At 38.7% G+C, this 23061-nt stretch overlaps 1 protein-coding gene across 1 annotated transcript in view; it reads left to right on the forward strand.

Annotated features, from left to right (window-relative positions):
- OGDH (oxoglutarate dehydrogenase) overlaps positions 1–4750 on the forward strand; it is a 281110-nt gene extending 276360 nt beyond the window's left edge. The window contains exons 22-23 of the mRNA XM_053718145.1: positions 1488–1642; positions 3090–4750. Of these exons, the coding sequence (XP_053574120.1) occupies positions 1488–1642; positions 3090–3210 (276 nt within the window). The 3' untranslated portion in view covers positions 3211–4750. The remainder of the gene's footprint in view (positions 1–1487; positions 1643–3089) is intronic.
- Positions 4751–23061: the final 18311 nt, after the last annotated feature.

Genomic DNA, 23061 nt, shown 5'->3' on the forward strand with positions numbered 1-23061 from the left:
TATTGGTGGATGAATTTATCCACCAATTGGCAAGAACAACCCAGGTTGTTCACCAAAAATGGGCTGGCATCTTAACATACATTCTTGCTAAGAAAACAATGATAAGAAGTGAAGTCCATATTCTCTGATAAATGATTAAATACAAAAATTAGCCACAAAACTGGTTCTGTCGGTTTACTGAGTGGTATCATCATTAGTTATTGTAGCAGTGCCAAACATCGAAGCAACTTATATCAATTTGAAAGTTCCCCTTTTTTATGTGTACATGAACAGCGTTTTACACTGGATAATAAAAATGAGGTCCCCCACCATTCCCTTCCTTCAGAACCATATTTGTTTATTAACTACTCTTGTCAGTTAACGGTTAAAGAGTAATTTATTTTGTTTTAAGGAAAAGTAACACCTTAGCTGCCAGACAGAGTTGTAATACTCACTGGCAGCCAAGAAGTTAAAGGGATAGTAAACATCTTGAGCTTTTTATATAAATATTTAGTTATGCAGAATGAAACACGTTTACAATATATTTTTATGATTTATTTTGGCTCCTTTTCATGTATTTTAGTGCTGACTACTGAGCAATTTTCTAATTATCAGAACTTGGAATGCACCTGCTGACTTCTCAAGGCTAATTCTGCTAAATATCTGCCCCATATTGGCTTTTTTCCCATGACAACTGCAAAACAATTAACTTTATACTAACTTTATGGCCTTGGTTAGCCTTGTCTAGGAACTAAAGCCCAGATTGGCTCCTCCAAATAAGACAAAAAGTGGGTGGAGTTTGGCTACTGTAAAATAATTGCAGTAAAAGGAAGTTAATTTGTTTTAAAAAAAACATTAATACTTGGCCGATATATAATTCTATAGCAATACAACAGAAATGTCTTGTAATTACTCTTGTGTTTACTGTCGCTTTAAAACTGGCTATACAATGAATACACTTTATTTATTATTATTCCTAAAAATATGTAGACTGATCCCTGCTGTGTATTCTGTTGTGTCTCCCATCACCTTTAGAGCCTATGGTTGCCACTCGCATTGGATAATAATAATGAAAATAATACATTGCAATATTATTTAGTTAATTGTATTTTATTTATTTTAAAAAAGGTTTTGATTTAAAGTATTGTTGGCCACCTACATAATTTCTCCCAGTTTAAAAAAGTTGTCATATTTCACTTTCCCTGTATGTGGTAGTGTATTAGCACTTACTGCTATGTGGTTGATAGATACAATAATGTTTTATGATCTATTTCTGTTTATTAATTAAATTAGACTGTTTTACAGTATGGGGATAAATCATCTAACATTCAATTTATTCCTTTTAAATTAAAAAACAATGATCGAGTGGTTAGCACAGTCCTGATCCTGATGATATGACAGTGTAAGGGCTTCATTAGGGCAGTGTGAAAAGTATTAAAGGTAAATCATCACTTGTTTTTTCTTTTAAATAATGGCGACTCATAATTTTTCCTTCTTACCCATTCTAGCTGTCTCCATTCCCATTCGACCTCTTGGAACAGGAAGTAAATAAGTACCCCAATGCCGAGGTGGTTTGGTGCCAAGAAGAGCATAAAAACCAAGGATATTATGACTATGTGAAGCCCAGGCTACGTACCACAATACACCGCAAAAAACCTGTTTGGTGAGAATTACAAAGAATGCTTAAAAAAGGGAAGGCTGAACAGAGTTTTATAGTATTTGTCTTCCCATTTAATGATGAAATGGTGACAATGAGCCCTTGGCAAGGGTAGCATTTTTATTTATTTTTTGTGTTTGTTTTGATGCAGTGCGCCCAAATAATAATAATAATAATAAAAAATAAAAAAATCTCACATTATGCAGCATTATGGGTCTAGCGAAGTGCAGTAGCCTGGGGGCTATTCATTTTGTGCAACCTTGCTTGGCCTATAGCATTTATTTAGTATCCATCCCTTTACAAAAAGTTAAAGCATGCATATGGGAGCTGTGGAGAGAGTTTTCTCCCAAAATACATTATCATGCCTGGAAGGGGGAAGCTACTAGACGTGTAGTATGTCCTCCCCCCACCTCTAATATTTACACTGTTACATACATTGTAACATAGTAGATAAGGTTGAAAAAAGACCAAAGTCCATCGAGTTTAACCTATACAAATCTAAAATACTTACAAAAAGCTCCAGTTAAGCTTAAATAACACCACTAAAAGGTGACCCATTTAATACTAGCAATCATATCCATGAATTTTGTTTATATACAGAAATGTATCCATACTATTTTTAAATGTATCTAGGGTATTGACATTCACTACCTCCTTTTGGTAATGAGTTCCACAATTTTATTGCTCTTACAGTGAAAAAACGTTTCCGTTGCAGGAGATTAAATCTCCTTTCCTCCAACCTTAAATTGTGACCTCTTGTCGGAAACAATTTTCTTGGAATAAACAGAGCTTCTGCCATCTCTGTATATGGGCCTTAAATATATTTATATAAAGTAATCATGTCACCTCTCAAGCGCCTTTTTTCTAAAGTAAACAGACCCAGTTTGGCTAGCCTCTCCTCATAGGTTAAATTCTCCAATCTCCTTAGCGCTTTGGCCCTTCTCTGAACTTTTTCTAGTTCTGCAATATCTATTTTTGCGATTGGTCCCCAGAACTGCACTCCATACTCAAGGTGAGGTCTTACCAGGGCATTATATTGTGACAGAATTATGCTTTCCTCCCTTGAATCAATGCCTCTTTTAATACATGCTAGTATCTTATTAGCCTTTGAAGCTGCTGCCCTGCATTGTGCACCCATCTTTAGCTTGTTATCTATTACTACCCCCAAATCCCTTTCCTCCTGTATTTGGCCAAGTCTTGTACCATTTAAATAATACGTTTCCTGCTTATTTTTACTTCCAAAATGTAGAACATTGCATTTTCCCGTATTAAATCTCATTTTCCATTTACTTGCCCATACTTCTTCTGTTGTAGTGGAAGTTCTGTAATCTGTCTTAACAACTTTGGGGATACAGAGAAATAGATGGTGATATTCATACATAGTGTTGAGTTTATAAGTGATCACGGAATACTATCAAGGCCAATCCTCTCTCTCTCTCTCTGCTTATTTCAGGTACGCTGGACGTGAACCTGCAGCTGCCCCAGCTACTGGCAATAAGAAAACCCACACAACTGAACTGAAGCGTCTCCTGGATACTGCATTTAATCTGGATTCTTTCAAGGGTCTCTTTTAGATTGTCTCCCCCCCCCCCATCTGCACTCCCCAATTTCCAATCATATATTCACTTACAGGAAACCATTCCTCCTCTGTGTCTGAGCTTTATTTTGGCAGAGAATGGTTATATAAAAATGAAAACTAACATGTTTTGGTTTTTGCTGCTATTAAACTATCCCTCAAGTAGCTTTTAATTAGATGAAATCCCTTGTTTTGGATAAAAAAAAGGCATAAAATACATATGTGCATGTGTATCATATCTTGAGGGTTCTGTTTATATTCTTTAGATGTTTTCTAAATGAAGGTGAATGAAAATAATTGGCAAAACAGAGGACAACTGCATTTTAAACACCTTAAAAGATCCTTTTACTTAAAGGGTGATTGCATTTCACTGTCAGCTGATCTCACAATGTATTACAAAGGGTATTTGTAAAGAGTAATTAAAATACAGAGAGACAATGTTTCACATAAATTATTGGAGAACATATTGTAAATATGAATAGATCCAAACAATGAATATTTAAAACATTTTATACAGAAATTATTTCTGCTCTAAAATAAGTGGGCATCACATGATGCGAACGTAAGTGATTTGATCTGTATGACGCGGTGGGAGCAGCACAGTTGAAATAGTGTTGTGTGTAGATAGTTACATGCATAAGCTCAAAACTACCAAAGTACATTGCGTGAGCTGTGTGGTGCTTTTAGGTATTTTCTCCTGCACTTGTCCTACTGTTGAAAATGTTTTTTAAAGGCAGCTGTAAATTGTATATACATTTCTTTTATACTCTTAAAAAAAAAACATTTCTCACTAACTCCAACTAATACTTTTTGAGGGCTATTATAAAATATTTAATTGTATTTTTAGCACATTTTATTCCCCCCCCCCCCAATAGGTCTGCTTGGCCAAAAAGACCATCACATTTTATTTTTTATTTTTGTGTTATATAGGGAGGGGGGATCAATTTAAAATTATTTAACTTATCTGTCAGACGTATACGATTTAGAAAAGTTTAAAAATCAGGAGATGTGTTAGTGGTATCGCTTCAACTACGAATGTGCACTGTAAAGGCAGGGAATATTCCCTTTGCCAAAATAAAACCACTCTACCCTATGTTTCTTGCTCGCAATAATCCATTATCTTAGGCTTCTGAATCATTGTTGAGGCAAAGGATTCTGGGTAACTTGTATGTATGCAAATACCTTCACTTCTAGATTTCCATTTATTTTCCCATAGGCACTTTTTTTTATCCAGAATCCTTTGAAGTCTTAATCTTAACCCATACTCTGCCATGCATGTGTAGCAAGTTTTTTTTTTTATTTAGTATGCATCTTGCAACTAACTTTTAATCAACATTAAATTAAACAAACATTACAATCCATGTAGCTGCTTGTGCCAAATTTCTGCACCTCAATAAAGAGACTAGAGAGTAAGAATGAGTTTCCTGGTAAAAAAAAATGTCAAAAAAGTTAAAAATGAGGAGGCCATTCACACACAGAAACCCCCCCAATATTATTTATTTTGTTAAAATAAATAAAAAATCTATACATAAAAAAAATGTGGTTATTTTTTCCAATAATCAAGATTTGTTTTCTTTTCTAGTGTTTGTTTTTTCCCCATATTTTATATTTTTATTGAGGTTCCAAAAAACAACAGATAAATACTAACGGTATCATTAGTTGTTCACATACAGATATTTACAACCAATGACAACACAACTAATGTATGGTTCAACACTATTGTGCATAAGAATAATTAACCAACCTAATTTATTTTTATGTTACAATCCAAAATTGAAACCGATATGAGGCTTGAACATCGCCAACGGATAGGTTTCTTTAATTTCTTGTAATGAATCTTGTGCAGTACATCACAGAGAGTATGGGGGGAGGGGAGTCCCTTTTGGACCTCTTATAGTCATAACTATATTATATTCAACATCATCAATCTACGAGTTGTACCCATTAAAAATCTATGCTTGTTAACTTTATTGGTCCAGGCAAAGTAAGATAAGGATTGCAATTAGTATGTATCAAAATAAATCAGACTATTCGGGGAGATGACTGATTGTATATGCACCCCTGGGCTAAGGTGGGCTTTACAATATAAAAAAGCTGTGAAGTAAGAACAGCGCAGAAGAACCGAGATTCAAGGTAGCAGATTTATTAGCACATATACAAGACACAGTACAAATCCTACTTACAAACGGTAGGTTTAAAAGAGCCTTTCACAATCTGATGTGAACAATTCTTTATCCGGAAACAAGACCACAGCCGGCTTGTACATCTCACTGTTCCGTCTGAGAGCTGCACACAGCTTGGGTCACGATGGGAGGCTTTATCCGATCTTGCTCTTGAGAAAGCCCGGGCGTACACCGGGGGAAACGCGTCGAGCTACTTACATTTTCTAAGAAGGGATCGGATAAAGCCTCCCATCGTGACCCAAGCTGTGTGCAGCTCTCAGACGGAACAGTGAGACGTACAAGCAGGCTGTGGTCTTCCTTGTTTCCGGATAAAGAATTGGTCACATCATAGATTGTGAAGGGCTCTTTTAAACCTACCGTTTGTAAGTAGGATTTGTACTGTGTCTTGTATATGTGCTAATAAATCTGCTACCTTGAATCTCGGTTCTTCTACGCTGTTCTTACTTCACAGCTTTTTTGCATCACGTCATTATCCAGTGTGGGGAGAGAGACACAGGACGAGAGTGGCTGCATTAGGATCGATTTGAAAGAACTTTAACTGTGGGTGGAAACACTCGTATCCCTCTAAGTTCCACAGAGGATTAGTCTGTATTTAAGACTACTGGTAACATTGTCACATTTTATGTTTAATTGATAAAGCGCTGCTTTCTGTTTTTCTTCTTTTTCAATATAAAAGCAGGGGTATGAAGTAAACATTTAGGGTAAAGAATGGAAAAAAAATCCTATAACTTTTCAAAGTTAGCAGAGATAATAAAATAGAGAACAAGTTCCCTATAAAATAATCTCTTCAAAAGACTGCCGCCACTACAGAACTTCATGGACTCACTGCCAAGAAAGAAAAGAATTTATCAGGTAAACATAAATTGTTTTCTTTCTAATAGCAGTGAGAGTCCACAAATTCATTCATTACCTATGGGAAACTAATACCCAAGCTGTAGAGGACACGAATGAATAGGGAGGGAAAGGTAGAGAAGGCAGTCCTAAATACCTGGCACCACCGCTTGAAAAACCTAACTCCCAAAAGATGCCTCTGCTGTGGCAAAAAAACATTAAATTGGTAAAATTTTGTGAAAGTATGCTATGAGGACCAAGCAGCAGCTTCATAAATTTGCTCAACTGAAACCTCATTCTTAAAAGCCTGGGATGAAGACAACGCCCGGATGAGAGCTGTTAAGCGAAACAAACTTCTGAGCCAGAAGGATAGGATAACAGTGGCGGCTTCCTGACTTTTGCACTTGCCAAAATGTAGAACAAATAAGGAAATAGATTGACGAAATTCCTTGGTAGCATGATGATAGACTTTAAAACTCTAACAACGACTACATTAAGAGAGAGCCTCTCCATAATGAAGAATAGGACAAAAAGACGGAACAACCTCCTGATTAATATTGTGAGTAGAGAAACAACCTTAGGTAAAAACCCCTCTTTGCCCATAGAACAGCTTTCTTTCATGTAATTGGCAAGAGTCCATGAGCTAGTGACGTATGGGATATACATTCCTACGAGGAGGGGCAAAGTTTCCCAAACCTCAAAATGCCTATAAATACACCCCCCACCACACCCACAATTCAGTTTTACAAACGTTGCCTCCTATGGAGGTGGTGAAGTAAGATTGTGCTAGATTTCTACGTTGATATGCGCTTCTCAGCATGCTGAAGCCCGGTTCCTCTCAGAGTGCAGTGAATGACAGAGGGATGTAAAGGGAGTATTACCTATTGAATGCAATGGTCATGCTAACCGGGATCTATTTCATAGGTTCTCTGTTATCGGTCGTAGAGATTCATGTCCTACCTCCCTTTTCAGATTGACGATATACTCTTATATACCATTACCTCTGCCGATTCTCGTTTCAGTACTGGTTTGGCTATCTACTCTATGTAGATGAGTGTCTTTTGGTAAGTATGTTTTCCTTTATTAAGACACTCTCAGCTATGGTTTGGCACTTTATATGTAAAGTTCTAAATATATGTTTGTACTTATATTTGCCATGATTCAGGTTTATCAGTATATTTCCTTTTTGCAGACTGTCAGTTTCATTTTGGGAAATGCATATAAAAAAAAAAAAAATTCTTACCTGAAATTTTCAAAATGACTTTCTTTTCTAAATTGCGGGCTGTTAGGCTCGCGGGTGCGCAAAATGCTATAAATTATTGCATCATTCTTGGCGCAAGACTTTTTTGGCGCGAGAATTACGCTTGTTGACGTTATATCGTCATTTCCGGCGTCTTAGTTGGCGCCGAGAATTTTCACGTAATTGCGTCATCTATGACGTTTGTGTTTGTTATTTTGTCAGTTGTGGGCGTCATACTTGGCGCCAGACTTTTGACATTATTTAAGTTTTCATTTATGTTTACTTCTGGTTTCCAGAGGCTTATTTTGTTTGCCTTTTTTACCATTCCTGAAACTGTCATATAAGGAAATAGATAATTGTAGTTTGTGATAGTTGTCATGACAAACTTTTACATGCAGACAATATTTCCATTAGTAGTAATCCATTACCTGCTGTTATTCCTTCAACATCTAATGCTCAGGATATTCCTGTTAATGTGAGAGAATTTGTTTCTAATTCTATTCAGAAAGGCTTTGTCTGTCATACCACCTTCTAATAAATGTAAAAGGTCTTTTAAAACTTCTCATAAAATTGATGAATATTTAAATCACCAACAACATTCTGATTTATCTATCTCTGATGAGGATCCATCTGGTTGAGAAGATTCTGCCTCAGATACTGACACTGACAAATCTTATACTTATTTAAAATGGAGTATATTCGTTCCTTATTGAAAGAGGTGTTGATTGCATTGGATATGGAGAAGACTAGTCCTCTTGATATTAAAACTAGTAAACGTTCAAATTCGTTTTTTAAACCTCATGTAGTTATTCCTGAGGTTTTTCCAGTTCCTGATGCTATTTCAGAGGGAATGGAATAGACTGGGTACCTCTTTTACTCCTTCTTTAAGGTTTAAGAAGCTGTATCCTCTGATAGATTGGAGTTTTGGGAAAAGGTTTAAGAAGCTGTACTCCTCTGATAGATTGGAGTTTTGGGAAAAGATCCCCAAAGTTGATGGGGTCATCTCTACTCTTGCTAAACGTACTACTATTCCTACGGCAGATAGTACTTATTTTAAAGATCCTTTAGATAGGAAACTTGAATCTTATCTAAGGAAGGCTTATTTATGTTCAGATCATCTTCTTAGGCCTGCTATTTCTTTGGCTGATGTTGCTGCGGCTTCAACTTTTTGGTTGGAAACCTTAGCGAAACAAGTACCAGACCATAATGTGTATAGCATTGTTAAGTTAATTCAACATGCAAATAATTTCATTTGTGATGCCATTTTTGATATCATTAGAATTGATTTCAGATATATGTATTTAGCTATATTAGCTAGAAGAGCTTTATGGCTTAAATCTTGGAATGCTGATATGACTTCTAAATCAACGTTGCTATCTCTCTCTTTCCAAGGTAATACATTATTTGGTTCTCTGTTGGATTCAATTATTTCAACTGTCACTGGGGGAAGGGAGCTTTTTTGCCTCAGGATAAAAAATCTAAGGGTAAATTTGAAGCTGCTAACCGTTTTCGTTCCTTTCGACAAAGTAAGGAACAGAAACCTGATCCTTCCCCTAAGGGAACAGTTTCCAATTGGAAGCCTTCTCCAGTCTGGAGTAAATCCAAGCCATTTAAAAGATCTAAATCAGCCCCCAAGTCCGCATGAAGATGCGGCCCTCATTCCAGCTCTGCTGGTAGGGGGCAGACTAAGATTTTTCAAGGATGTTTGGATCAATTCAATCCAAAATCATTGGATTCAGAACATTGTTTCTCAAGGGTACATAATAGGTTTCAAAGTAAGACCGCCTGTGAGAAGTTTGTTTCTTCTACAAGATACGAGTCCACGGATTTCATCCTTGTGGGATTTTATCCTCCTGCTAGTGGCAAAGAGCACCACAGCAGAGCTGTATATATAGCTCCTCCCTTCCCTCCAACCCCAGCCATTCTCTTTGCCTGTGTTAGTAATAGGAAGAGGTAAAGTGAGGTGTTAGTTTTAGTTTCTTCAATCAAGAAGTTTTTTATTTTTAAATGGTACCGATGAGTACTATTTTCCTCAGGGAGATATGCAAGAAGATTTCTGCCCTGAGGTTGATGATCTTAGCAGATGTAACTAAGATCCATGTTGGTTCACACAGAGCTTCTAAAGGTAATACAAGAGACATCTTCAGTGTGGAGAACAGTTTCATGCTACAAGCAGCATTGAGGTATGTGCAGCCCTTTATTTCCGAGGAGACTTGGTATATCAGAACTGGCTGAGTTTTTCCCTGCAAGGGAAGGGGTAAGCAGTAGACCTGTAAACAAAGGGTATTACTGAGAAACCTGTGCTTAATTTATTTTATTGACATATTGGGCAAGCATTTATAATGGGCTTAACAGCAATATAAAGGGACACTGGGGGCAGCCTTACGGTTTTTGTGTGTGCAAATAAACGGTATGGCAGTATTTTGTGTGTCCTTAGGGGTAAAACAAATCCACATGGCTTATACTCTAAACCGCTTCACCATGCGGTTGTTCAGTCCTATGCGATCATCGACCATGATAGGCGGGGCTTGTTTTTGCGCGCTCAGACGCGCACTTTGCTCCAGCTGAGAAGGCAGCAGGCATTATCTCCGGTTGAGCCTAGACTGGTGTTCTGTTAACCGGATCGTTGTCGAGTCATTTTGCAGTACCCTGGGGACAGGTAGGCGCCATAGCAGGGGTTATTTTTGTCAAATTTAACATATTGTTGACTATAAATATCTTTTAGAGGTTAATTTCTACCCTTACTCTTGGGGTGCAATCATTTTTGGTACTATTGATTAGGTGTAGCTAATTTTAAAGTGTTAACGATTTGAAGCAGTTTGGGAAAAATTGTGCACTTTTTTATTACTTAAAGGCGCAGTACAGGTTTTTAAAAAAATTGCTAAATTAGCAGCGAAACGTGCAGGATTTGCTATTTTAGCGCGTAGAGCGTTATGGCTCAAATCTTGGTCTGCTGATGTGTCATCGAAATCTAAGCTTTTAGCTATTCCTTTTAAAGGTAAGACCCTATTCGGGCCTGAATTGAAGGAAATCATTTCTGACATTACTGGAGGTAAAGGCCATGCCTTACCTCAGGATAAGTCTGTTAAGATGAGGGGTAAACAAAATAATTTTCGTTTCTTTCGAAACTTTAAAGGAGGACCCTCTGCTTCCTCTTCCTCCACAAAGCAGGAAGGGAATTTTGCTCAATCTAAGTCAGTCTGGAGACCCAACCAGGCTTGGAATAAAGGTAAACAATCCAAGAAGCCCGCTGCTGCTACAAAGACAGCATGAAGGGGCGACCCCCGATCCGGGACCGGATCTAGTAGGGGCGGACTTTCTTTCTTTGCTCAGGCTTGGGCAAGAGATCTTCGTGACCCACGGGTATCTACTGGAATTCAAGGATTTTTTCCCAAGAGGGAGATTTCATCTTTCACGATTGTCTGTAGACCAGATAAAAATAGAGGCGTTCTTAGGCTGTGTAAAAGACCTCTCTACTATGGGAGTAATTTGTCCCGTTCCAAAGCTGGAACAGGGACGGGTTTTACTCAAATCTCTTCGTGATTCCAAAAAAGAGGGAACTTTTCAGACCCATTTTAGATCTCAAGTGTCTAAACAAGTTTCTCAGAGTCCCATCGTTCAAGATAGAGACTATACGAACAATCTTACCAATGATCCAGGAGGGTCAATATATGACTACCGTGGACTTGAAGGATGCATACCTTCATATCCCTATCCACAAGGATCATCATCAGTTCCTAAGGTTTGCCTTCCTGTACAAACATTATCAGTTTGTGGTGCTTCCCTTCGGGTTGGCCACAGCACCCAGAGTCTTCACAAAGGTTCTAGGGTCTCTTCTAGCTGTTCTCAGACCGCGGGGTATAGCAGTAGCGCCTTATCTGGACGATATTCTGATTCAGGCGTCAAATTATCTGACAAAATCTCACACGGACATAGTGTTGTCTTTCCTGAGAACTCACGGTTGGAAGGTGAACATAGAAAAGAGTTCGCTAGTTCCACGGACAAGGGTTCCCTTCTTGGGAACTCTGATAGACTCGGTAGACATGAAAATATTTCTGACAGAGGTCAGAAAAGCAAAAATTCTAAACACTTGCCGAGCACTTCAGTCCATTCCTCGGCCATCAGTGGCTCAGTGTATGGAAGTCATTGGATTAATGGTAGCGGCAATGGACATCATTCCGTTTGCTCGCTTTCATCTCAGACCACTGCAGCTGTGCATGCTCGGACAGTGGAATGGGGACTATGCGAATTTATCTCCTCAGATAAATTTGTATCAAGAGACTCTCTTCTTTGGTGGTTGTCGCCGGATCATCTGTTCCAGGGGACATGTTTCCGCAGACCCTTGTGGGTGATAGTGACAACGGATGCCAGTCTTCTGGGCTGGGGTGCAGTCTGGAATTCCCTGAAGGCTCAGGGTGTTTGGACTCAGGTGGAGTCTCTACTTCCTATCAATATTCTGGAACTGAGAGCAATATTCAATGCACTTCATGTGTGGCCTCAGTTGGCTTCGGCCAAATTCATCAGATTCCAGTCGGACAATATCACGACTGTGGCTTATATCAATCATCGGGGGGAACAAGGTGTTCCTTAGCCATGATAGAAGTATCAAAGATAATCCGATGGGCGGAGGCCCACTCTTGCTATCTGTCGGCAATCTACATCCCAGGAGTAGAGAACTGGGAAGTGGATTTTCTAAGTCATCAGACTTTTCATCTGGGGGAGTGGGAACTCCACCCGGAGGTGTTTGCTTCATTGATTTGCCAATGGGGCAGACCGGAATTGGATCTGATGGCATCTCGTCAGAATGCCAAGCTTCCGCATTATGGATCCAGGTCGAGGGATCCTTAGGCCGAACTGATAGATGCCTTGGCAGTGCCTTGGTTGTTTAGCCTAGCTTATGTGTTTCCACCGTTTCCTCTCCTTCCACGCGTGATTGCTCGGATCATACAGGAGAGAGCTTCAGTAATCCTGGTAGCGCCTGCGTGGCCACACAGGAATTGGTATGCGGATCTAGTGGACATGTCCTCTCTGCCACCGTGGAAACTTCCTTTGAGACAGGACCTTCTCATTCAAGGACCTTTCCAACATCCAAATCTAAATTCTCTGCAGCTGACTGCTTGGAGATTGAACGCTTGATTTTATCTAAGCAGGATTCTCTGATTCGGTCATTGATACTTTGATACAGGCTCGATAGCCTGTCACTAGAAAAATCTATCATAAGATATAGCGTAAATATCTTTATTGGTGTGAATCCAAGGGTTACTCATGGAGTAAAGTTAGGATTCCTAGGATTCTGTTTTTTCTCCAAGAAGGATTGGAGAAAGGGTTATCGGCAAGTTCCTTAAAGGGACAGATTTCTGCTTTGTCAATTTTGCTTCACAAACGTTTGGCAGATGTGCCAGATGTTCAGTCTTTTTGTCAGGCTCTAACTAGAATTAAGCCTGTATTTAGACCAATTACTCCTCCCTGGAGTTTGAATTTAGTTCTTCAAGGGGTTCCGTTTGAACCCATGCATTCCATAGATATTAAATTGTTATCTTGGAAAGTTCTGTTTTTAGTTGCTATTTCTTCTGCTCGAAGAGTTTCTGAGCTTTCAGCGTTACAATGTGATTCGCCTTATCTTATATTTCATTCTGATAAGGTGGTTTTACGTACCAAACCTAGATTTCTTCCTAAGGTTGTTTCAAATTAGAATATTGTCCTAATCCTTCTTCTAAGAAGGGAGCGTCTGTTGCATAACCTGGACGTGGTCCGTGCCTTAAAGTTTTACTTACAGGCTACCAAGGATTTCCGTCAATCATCTCCATTACACATTGTTTATTCTGGAAATCGTAGGGATCAGAAAGCTACAGCTACCTCTTTCTTTTTGGCTGAGTATCATCCGCCTGGCATATGAGACTGCTGGACAGCAGCCTCCTGAAAGAATTATGGCTCATTCTACTAGGGCTGTGGCTTCCACATCGGCCTTTAAAAACGATGTTTCTGTTGAACAGATTTGTAAGGCTGTGACTTGGTCGTCCATTCATACTTTTTCCAAATTTTCCAAATTTGATACTTTTGCTTCTTCTGAGGCTGTTTTTGGGAGAAAAGTTCTTCAAGCAGTGGTTCCTTCCGTTTAGGTCTCTGTCTTGTCCCTCCCTTTCATCCGTGTCCTGTAGCTTTGGTATTGTATCCCACAAGTAAGGATGAAATCCGGGGACTCTTATCTTGTAGAAGAAAAGGAAATTTATGCTTACCTGATAAATTGATTTCTTCTACGATACGAGTCCACGGCCCTCCCAGTCATTTTAAGACAGATTGTTTTATTTTTACAACTTCAGTCACCTCTGCACCTTTTAGCTTTTCCTTTCTCTTTCTAAACCTTCGGTCGAATGACTGGGGGACTGGAGGGAGGAACTATATATACAGCTCTGCTGTGGTGCTCTTTGCCACTTCCTGTTAGGAGGATAATATCCCACAAGTAAGGATGAAATCCGTGGACACGTCGTATCGTAGAAGAAATCAATTTATCAGGTAAGCATAAATTTCCTTTTCTCTCACGCATTCCAGTGAACCCAGTAAAGGCTCAGGCTTTCCTGAAGTGTGTTTCAGACCTGGAGTTATCTGGGGTAATTGTGCCAGTTCCTTTTCAGGAACGGGGTCTGGGGTTTTATTCAAATCTGTTCATTGTTCCAAAGAAGGAGAATTCTTTCAGACCAGTTCTGGATCTAAAAATTTTGAATAGTTATGTAAGAATACCAACATTCAAAATGGTAACTATAAGGACTATTCTGCCTTTTGTTCAGCAAGGGCATTATATGTCCACAATAGACTTACAGGATGCATATCTTCATATTGCGATTCATCCAGATCACTATCAGTGATTAATTTTTCAGCGGAATTGTCTGTCTTTATTTTTATCCCTCCCTCTCTAGTGACTCTTGCGTGGAGTGCCACATCTTGGGTATTTGCTATCCCATACGTCACTAGCTCATGGACTCTTGCCAATTAAATGAAAGAAAACATAATTTATGTAAGAATTTACCTGATAAATTAATTTCTTTCATATTGGCAAGAGTCTATGAGACCCATTTCTTTCATATTGGCAAGAGTCTATGAGACCCAACCTTTTTATGGTGGTTATGATTATTTTGTATAAAGCACAATTATTCCAATACCTTGTTGATGCTTTTGCTTCTTTCTTATCACCCCACTTCTTGGCTATTCATTAAACTGAATTGTGGGTGTGGTGGGGGGGGGGTATTTATAGGCATTTTGAGGTTTGGGAAACTTTGCTCCTCCTGGTAGGAAAGTATATCCCATACGTCACTAGCTCATGGACTCTTGCCAATATGAAAGAAATTAATTTATCAGGTAAATTCTTACATAAATTATGTTTTATCTGCATGAAACACCAGATAAAGCGAGACACATTGAAGGGAAGCCAAATCAGAAACTCTACGAGCAGAACATCTAGCAAATGAGCCGACTTCTTAAATAACAAGACAGAAATAATCTGACCTTAAGAGGACTAGCTGACAGGCCCTTCTCTAAACCACCCTGACAAAATTGAAGACTATGCAGGATCTTCAACTTTTGCCAATAGGCCCCCGATCCTATCACCGAGAGATAAATTATTCACACTTTGTGGAAAATATGCCTGGTAACAGACCTAGCCTGAACCAAATAGCAATAACCATCTCAGAGAATGGTAAAAACTGGTCTTTTCAACCTCCATGCATTCAGCCTTAAATAACTAGATTTCAACAGAACAGACCCTGCGTCAAAGGTCCATCCCCTGAAGCTAGCCACCATAGAGGAGCAGATGACATTCCTGCTAGATCTGTGTACTAGGGCTAGATTTGCACTCAGGAGCTAACAGGATTGTTGGAATACCCTCCTGATGATTATTTTAAACTATAACTTAAAGGGACAGTCAAAAACAGAATTTTTGTTGTTTAAAAAGATAGATAATCCCTTTATTATCTATTCTCCAGTTTTGCATAACCAACACAGTTATAATAATACATGTTTTACCTCTGTAAATACCTTAAAGCTATGTGTCTGCAGACTGCCCCCTTATTTCAGTTCTTTTGACAGACTTGCATTTTAGCCAATCAGTGCTCTCTCCTCAGTAAGTTCACGTGCGTGAGCTCAATGTTATCTATATGAAACGCATGAACTAATGCCCTCTAGGGGTTAAAAACTGTCAAAATGCATTTAGATTAGAGGCGGCCTTCAAGGTCTAAGAAATTAGCATATGAACCTCCTAGGTTTAGCTTTCAACTAAGAATACAAAGAGAACAAAGCAAAATTGGTGATAAAAGTAAATTGGAAAAGGCTCCCCTTTCCATAACTGGTTCTCTTATTTCCAAATTCGACAAGCAATTATGAACAATCCCCATAAGACTGATTGTCTTCGTATACTTAGTCCATTCGAAAGACTGTGCACTACAAAAGACATCCAGAAATCTCTTCTCTCTCTCTCGCACATAAACTTCTAAGAGTCTCACATGCACCCAAGCTACCCTCCTACACATCTAAATGGGAGGCTGAGCTTCAAGTCCAGCTCCCACAGGACACTTGGTTTTCGATGCTTTCAAAATGTTCACTCCCTCTCAACCTCACTCTTATTGACCGAACTTAATTACAAAATCATTTCACGCTGGTACCTCACACCCCAAAAACTAAATGAAATCTACCCAGGAGCAAATTCTAGCTGCTGGAGACGCTGTGGTGAAACAGGCACACATTCTCACATATGGTGGTCGTGTAACAAATTATCCACTTTGTGGACTCAAATTGAACGCTGCATTAACCTTACACTAGGCACACAACTATCTCAGCTACTACGATCTTATTAAGCCAGGTCCCTAAATTACAATGTATCTACCGTAGGAAACTCCTTCACCTGATGCTTATATGTGCAAAATGTATTATACCTCGGTTATGGAAACAAGCCCTCCCCCCTACCGTTGACCAATGGGTGATTGAAGTGACGTATGTATTATCCCTAGAAAAGAGACATTATTGCTATATGGGAAAGGATTTTATTCTAGATATCATCTTTTTATGGGAGCAAAGAGCATCTTAAACCTGTACTGACAGCACTTTACTACAAATATAAACCTTAGATATTATAAATCTCCAAAAATATGCTCCTATCTTTAAGAAGATTAAAAACAAAGGAACAACATTATACCTCACTTCCTCCTTTATTCTCTACCCTCCTTCAAAACCCCACAGCTTTTCACACACTTCTTTTCCATCTTTCTTTCCTCACTACCCCTCTCCCCCTAAGTTCCTCCACAGAAATGGCTAACATAATATATCAATACTATTTGTAAATAAGATTTTATTGAATTTTGTTATACATATGCTTGTTAATGTTAACTGAAAAATTTCTCAATAAAAATATACTTAAACAAAAAAAAAAGTAAATTTGAAAGTTGTTTAAAATTACATGCCCTATTTAATTCATCATTTTTTTTGGACTTGACTGTCCCTTTAAGGAAAAAGATACACTACATGGAAGTGCAACGGAACTGCTCAAGCGTCCACCAACTCTGCTTAAAGATCTCTCTAATTCTTTCTGTATCTTGGCAGCTTGGAAAAGGGATGGGAAGCTGTCAGATTTATCTCTGGACACCCTCACTTGCTGCAGAGCTCACAAAAAAACTCTTGGTTAAGCGAAAATACTCTGGAGTGCAAAGTCTGCTCAGAAAATCTGCTTTCCAGATGCCCAAACCTGGAAAGTGAATAGCTGATAATTGACATAGATATATCTTTGCCAGCTGTAAGAATACGAGAAAGCTTCCCTCATCACCAGAGGGCTGTGAGTCCGCCCTGGTGGCTAACATAAGCCACCAAAGAGATGTCCGATTGGAATCGAATAAATGCAACTAGAGCCACAAATGCAAAGCATTGAAAATGGCCCTCAGATCCAGAGTGTCGAAAGGAAGAATCACTTCCCCGGAGCGTCAGGACCCATGAACTCTCAGTCCTCCATACATCGCCCCCAGCTAGACAAATTTGCATCTTTATAAAATCTCCCAGGATGCTCATAGTAAGCACGTGCCCTGGAGCACAAGTGATTGAGATACCCACCCGAGGGTAGACTCTCCTGAAACCGGTCTAAGACATGCTCAGTGAGGGAAATTGAGGATCCCTAGGAAGTTCACTCTCAGTGGAAAGGAGAGAGCTCTTTCCCAGGTTTAATTCCAGCCCTGCTTCCGAAGAAAACAGTAGCTTCTCTGAGTGAGATATCACAAATGTAAAGATGGCACCTAAACTAAATTGCCGTCCAATAATAGTGCCACAGCAATCCCCTGCCGTCTGAATATAGCAAAGAATCCTGCAAGCCGTAGCTAAACCAAATAGATGAGATACGAACCGGCAATGCCTGTCCAGGAAGGCAAAAAATAGAAAAACTGATAGTGATAGTAAAATTGGGATTTGGAGAAATGCATCTTTACCAAGTTATGGGAATCATGATTGACCCTCCTGTACATGAGGAAGAATAGACTTTTTGATCTCCATATCAAAGAAAAATACCCTCAAGCATGCGTTGAGGTACTCCAGGTGTAAGATGTCCAAGAGATTCCCTTCTTTGTTGGGAAATTAACAGGTTTTAGAAAAACCTCTTCCCCTTTCTGCCTGACATACCGGACAATAGGTCCCAAAGCTGGTATCTTTGGGACCTATTGTCCTCTTTATAAAATCTCCCAGGATGGTCATAGTAAGCACGTGCCCTGGAGCACAAGTGATTGAGATACCCACCCGAGGGTAGACTCTCCTGAAACCGGTCTAAGACATTTTCACCCTGCGTAAATCTGTGGGAGAAATGCTCAGTGAGGGAAATTGAGGATCCCTAGGAAGTTCACTCTCAGTGGAAAGGAGAGAGCTCTTTCCCAGGTTTAATTCCAGCCCTGCTTCCGAAGAAAACAGTAGCTTCTCTGAGTGAGATATCACAAATGTAAAGATGGCACCTAAACTAAATTGCCGTCCAATAATAGTGCCACAGCAATCCCCTGCCGTCTGACTATAGCAAAGAATCCTGCAAGCCGTAGCTAAAGCAAATAGATGAGATACGAACCAGCAATGCCTGTCCAGGAAGGCAAAAAATAGAAAAACTGATAGTGATAGTAAAATTGGGATTTGGAGAAATGCATCTTTACCAAGTTATGGGAATCATGATTGACCCTCCTGTACATGAGGAAGAATAGACTTTTTGATCTCCATATCAAAGAAAAATACCCTCAAGCATGCGTTGAGGTACTCCAGGTGTAAGATGTCCAAGAGATTCCCTTCTTTGTTGGGAAATTAACAGGTTTTAGAAAAACCTCTTCCCCTTTCTGCCTGACATACCGGACAATAGGTCTCAAAGATACCAGATCCTCCACACTGAGTAGAAAGGATGTGCATCTCTAGTTTCTCCTAGATTGGAGGAATCTGCTCCCTGGAAGTCGAGATTGGAAACCTCTAGAGGGATGATATCCATCCCAACAATCCAAACATGATAGTTCACCGCCAAAGGAAAATAAAACAGTATAAGAGAAGTAAATAATGTAATATCCCCTAGAAGGATAAACATATAATTGTACGTCATAACACCCAGTACAAAATATGCAAAGTACTAAAATATCACATAAAAGGGAAATGTTATTGCACAGCAGCTATGAAAAATACTGTAATATCCCATAGTGGAGGAAAAAATATATATATTATTGCACAGCAATAACCACAGCACATAAGAATAGATCACAGATATATCCTATTCTCAATCTCAGAAGTAAGGCATCTAAGCATCTGAAATGCTAATAAATACCCAAATATGTAATTACTACATCGGAAAAGTGTGGATATGCATTTGCATATTCTGAAACAGATTTATCTTGCTTATCAGGAAAATTGTAATGATGAAGCATTTTTAATGCTAAAAATACCATTAAAACAGTATTATCTTCATCAGAGATAAATTTGGATAGGCATCTGAAGAGAAAATAAGTCACCATAAATGTATATTTAATACAGCAGATATGAGTCACTAAACATCCATCATGCTAATAAGTCACTATAAATATATATATTCAGACATAGATGCAGCACGCATCACCTCACTGGCCCTGGGATCAAGGAATTTTTTAAGGGTCACTGCAGAAGCAGACACTAAAAAAGAGTATGAGAGAACAAAAAGAAAATTGATATCTCTGGAACTGCATTCTGTGACACTTGCAGAATACTACCGTATTAAAAGGATCCCCAGAGGCTTAAGAGTTAAACTGAGGCCCACCATTCTATCTAACAATGAAATGTATAAAAGTAAATTTGAGAGCATTCTGAATAAGTGCTCATTTGACCTTATCGTCTTGACCGTGGAGTGCCTACAACTGGAAATTGAGAAACAGAAAAAAACCGTATCAGAAGTGGAAAGAATGATGGAAACTAAACTCACCCTGGATATGCTGAAAACTACTAAAGAAGAAGTAGATGCATTACTGGCACAATACCGTTCAGACCTGGAAGAAAGGAAAAGGGTTAAATTTGCACGGGATGAAACGGACTATGCCAACAACAGAGTGTATCAGTGGTCACATGACCAGACGCCACGACGCGAGGGCCCACGCTGGAGGAGACAGCCGAGAATTACAGCAGCGCAAGAAAAGGAAGACAGCTCATCATCCGGCGAGAGTTTTTTAGACACAGGCTCAGAAGGCGACACCGGAGGGGAGGGCGGAAGCACCGCCGATCAAAGGGAGTACAAGATGCACACACGGAGTTCCTGGAACCAGCAAGGGCAGCCGCAGCGGTCACGGAGAGGAGCCAGACATCGCAGGGGTATGAGAAAACAACAATAGAGGTAAAAAAGTTGCCGGTTGTTAACCCCTTACTGTTTAACAAAAATGAACTGCCTGTTACTAACTTTATAAAGGGAAATGAACGGAACGAACTGTCTAATATTGCTAGTACTCCAGTGTTATCTGAAAATCCACTTGAGGGAAATGAACTGCCTGAGATTAACCTCTTAGAGTGTGGTATAATAAGGGGAAATGAACTGCCTGAAATTAACTCCCTAGAGTGTGACATAGTAGATAGTACACTGTCTGAGTTTATACCTGTGATACCCAATGCTAGTCCACAGGCAAATGTTGAAACTAATCTGGTTATTAATATTTCGAAATATAAGCTTACAGATAATGAGCATAGCTTATTAATGAAGGGCTTGTCATACTGTCCAGTGAAAGATTGTGATGAGTTTGAAATTGACAAAGATCTATACAAATTTTTCAGACTTCTAAGGTTGAAATCAATATATGGTGGTAAAAATGTAGCCAATGTAAGTGAAACTAATGCAATAAATGAAGATGATATGCAGAGTGAATGTTTGAATTTGAAAAAGTTAAATCTGCACAAAAAATCTTCATATGTACCTCCAACAAGCAACTCAGGTGTAGAAACATTTGTTAAATTTGTTCAACAAGATGTTGCTAATCTAATGAAAAAAACTAGATTAAATCCTTACACAAAACAACATAACCTCACAAAAGGGGAATGGGAGGCTATATCTACTTTGAAAAATAACAAAAATATCACCATAAAAAATGCTGACAAGGGCGGAGCAATAATAGTGTTAGACACTGACTATTATGTGCAGGAGATATTACAACAGCTGTCAGATGGAGGGGTTTATGAAATATTGGATCATGATCCTCTTAAAGAAATACAAAGAGAGCTTAAGGGCATATTAGATAGAGCTTTGACTCATAACATTATTTCTAAACAGGTCTATGATTTTCTGTATAATAAATACCCCATAACACCTATTTTTTATACATTACCCAAAGTACATAAAAGCTTATTACATCCACCAGGACGCCCTATTGTGGCCTGTACCGATTCTATTTTTTCTAATATCTCTATCTTTCTGGACAAAGTCCTCTTTCCATTTGTCAAACAGCAAAAATCCTTTATTAAGGATACAAATGATTTTCTTTCAAAACTTATGGGGATTGAAATAGAGGATACTTGGTTAATTTTTTCACTGGATGTGGTAAATCTATATACCTCTATTCCCCATGAGGCAGGTCTATTGACTGTGAAAAGTTTTTTGAGTGACAGTGGCTTATATAATCTATCCCAGATTGACTTTTTTGATGACATGTTGAGACTTGTCCTATATTGCAATTATTTTCTCTTTCAAGACACTTACTACATGCAAAAGCGGGGAACAGCCATGGGCTCCAATGTAGCCCCCTCATATGCCAATTTGTTCATGAGTGGCTTTGAGAACAAATTTGTCTACACTAATCAGCCATTCATCAGCCATTGTAAGCTGTGGCTAAGGTATATAGATGATATTTTTGGCATATGGGGGGGCTCATTGGAGTCCCTGATACAGTTTGTTGAGGATATTAATGCCTCTATGACAGGTCTAAGATTTACCCTTACTTACTCTATCCAAAAGATTAACTTTTTGGATACAACTGTATATCGACATGGAAATACATTAAGTACAGATCTATATGTAAAACCCACAGATAGAAATACTCTGCTGCGATATGAAAGTTTCCACCCTGATACTGTTTTTAAATCCATACCCAGGAGTCAACTTTTGCGTACTAAAAGAATAGTTAGAGATCAAAAAGTATTGCCAGAAAGACTAGTGTCTATGGGCAATAAATTTATCCAAAGAGGATATCCAAAAGAAAATATCGCTAAAAACATTCAGGATTTGGATAGAGTACATGATAAAAAACCAACAGAGAAAGGAACAGATAGATTAGTGCTTTCTATGGAATACAGTGACAAGAGCAATGACATCTTTAGAATAGTAAGAAAACACTGGCATCTTTTGTCAAAATATAATCCAGAGATAGAATCATTTAAACTCCCCCCTATGCCATCATATAGAAGGGTAAAAAATCTTAGGGATCACATAGTAAAAGCTGATATAGGTACATCTAAAATGTCTGATGTAAATTATCTAACTACCCCTAATAAAGGCTGTTACCCCTGCTTACACTGTGCTCAATGTAATTCAGTTATTAAAGGGAAATTCTTAGCACAAAATGACAAAAGAAAGCAATATACAATCAATGGGTTATATACATGCCAAACCAACTATGCAATCTACCTACTTAAATGCCCATGTGGTCTTTGTTACATTGGCGAGACCACCCAAGCCGCCAGGGATAGGTTTAGTCAACATAAAGCATCCATTAAATCAAAAGATATGTCACTTCCAGTATCAGCACATTTTACAAATATGGGTCATACAGTAAGCCAGCTTCGCTTTCAAGTGATTGACCATATCCCCCATCATAGAAGAGGGGGTAATAGGGAACTAAAATTAAAACAGAAAGAAGTATGGTGGATTAAACGTCTGAACACATTACATCCATATGGTCTGAATAGAGATTATGATTTGTATTTGTTTTTATAATGGTTTTAAATGATGGAACATATTCTGGTACCACTAGAGGTCACTGTGTTGTTGAAATTTACAAACCTGGATAGGTATGGGTTAAACCAATTAACACTGAGAATTGAAGCATGATTGGTCCAGATACCCTTTTTAAAGTCAGTTTGTTTGATTGTAACTTATGCATGATTAAGG

The sequence above is a fragment of the Bombina bombina genome, chromosome 6, assembly GCF_027579735.1.
Source record: "Bombina bombina isolate aBomBom1 chromosome 6, aBomBom1.pri, whole genome shotgun sequence".
Lineage (NCBI taxonomy): Eukaryota > Metazoa > Chordata > Amphibia > Anura > Bombinatoridae > Bombina > Bombina bombina.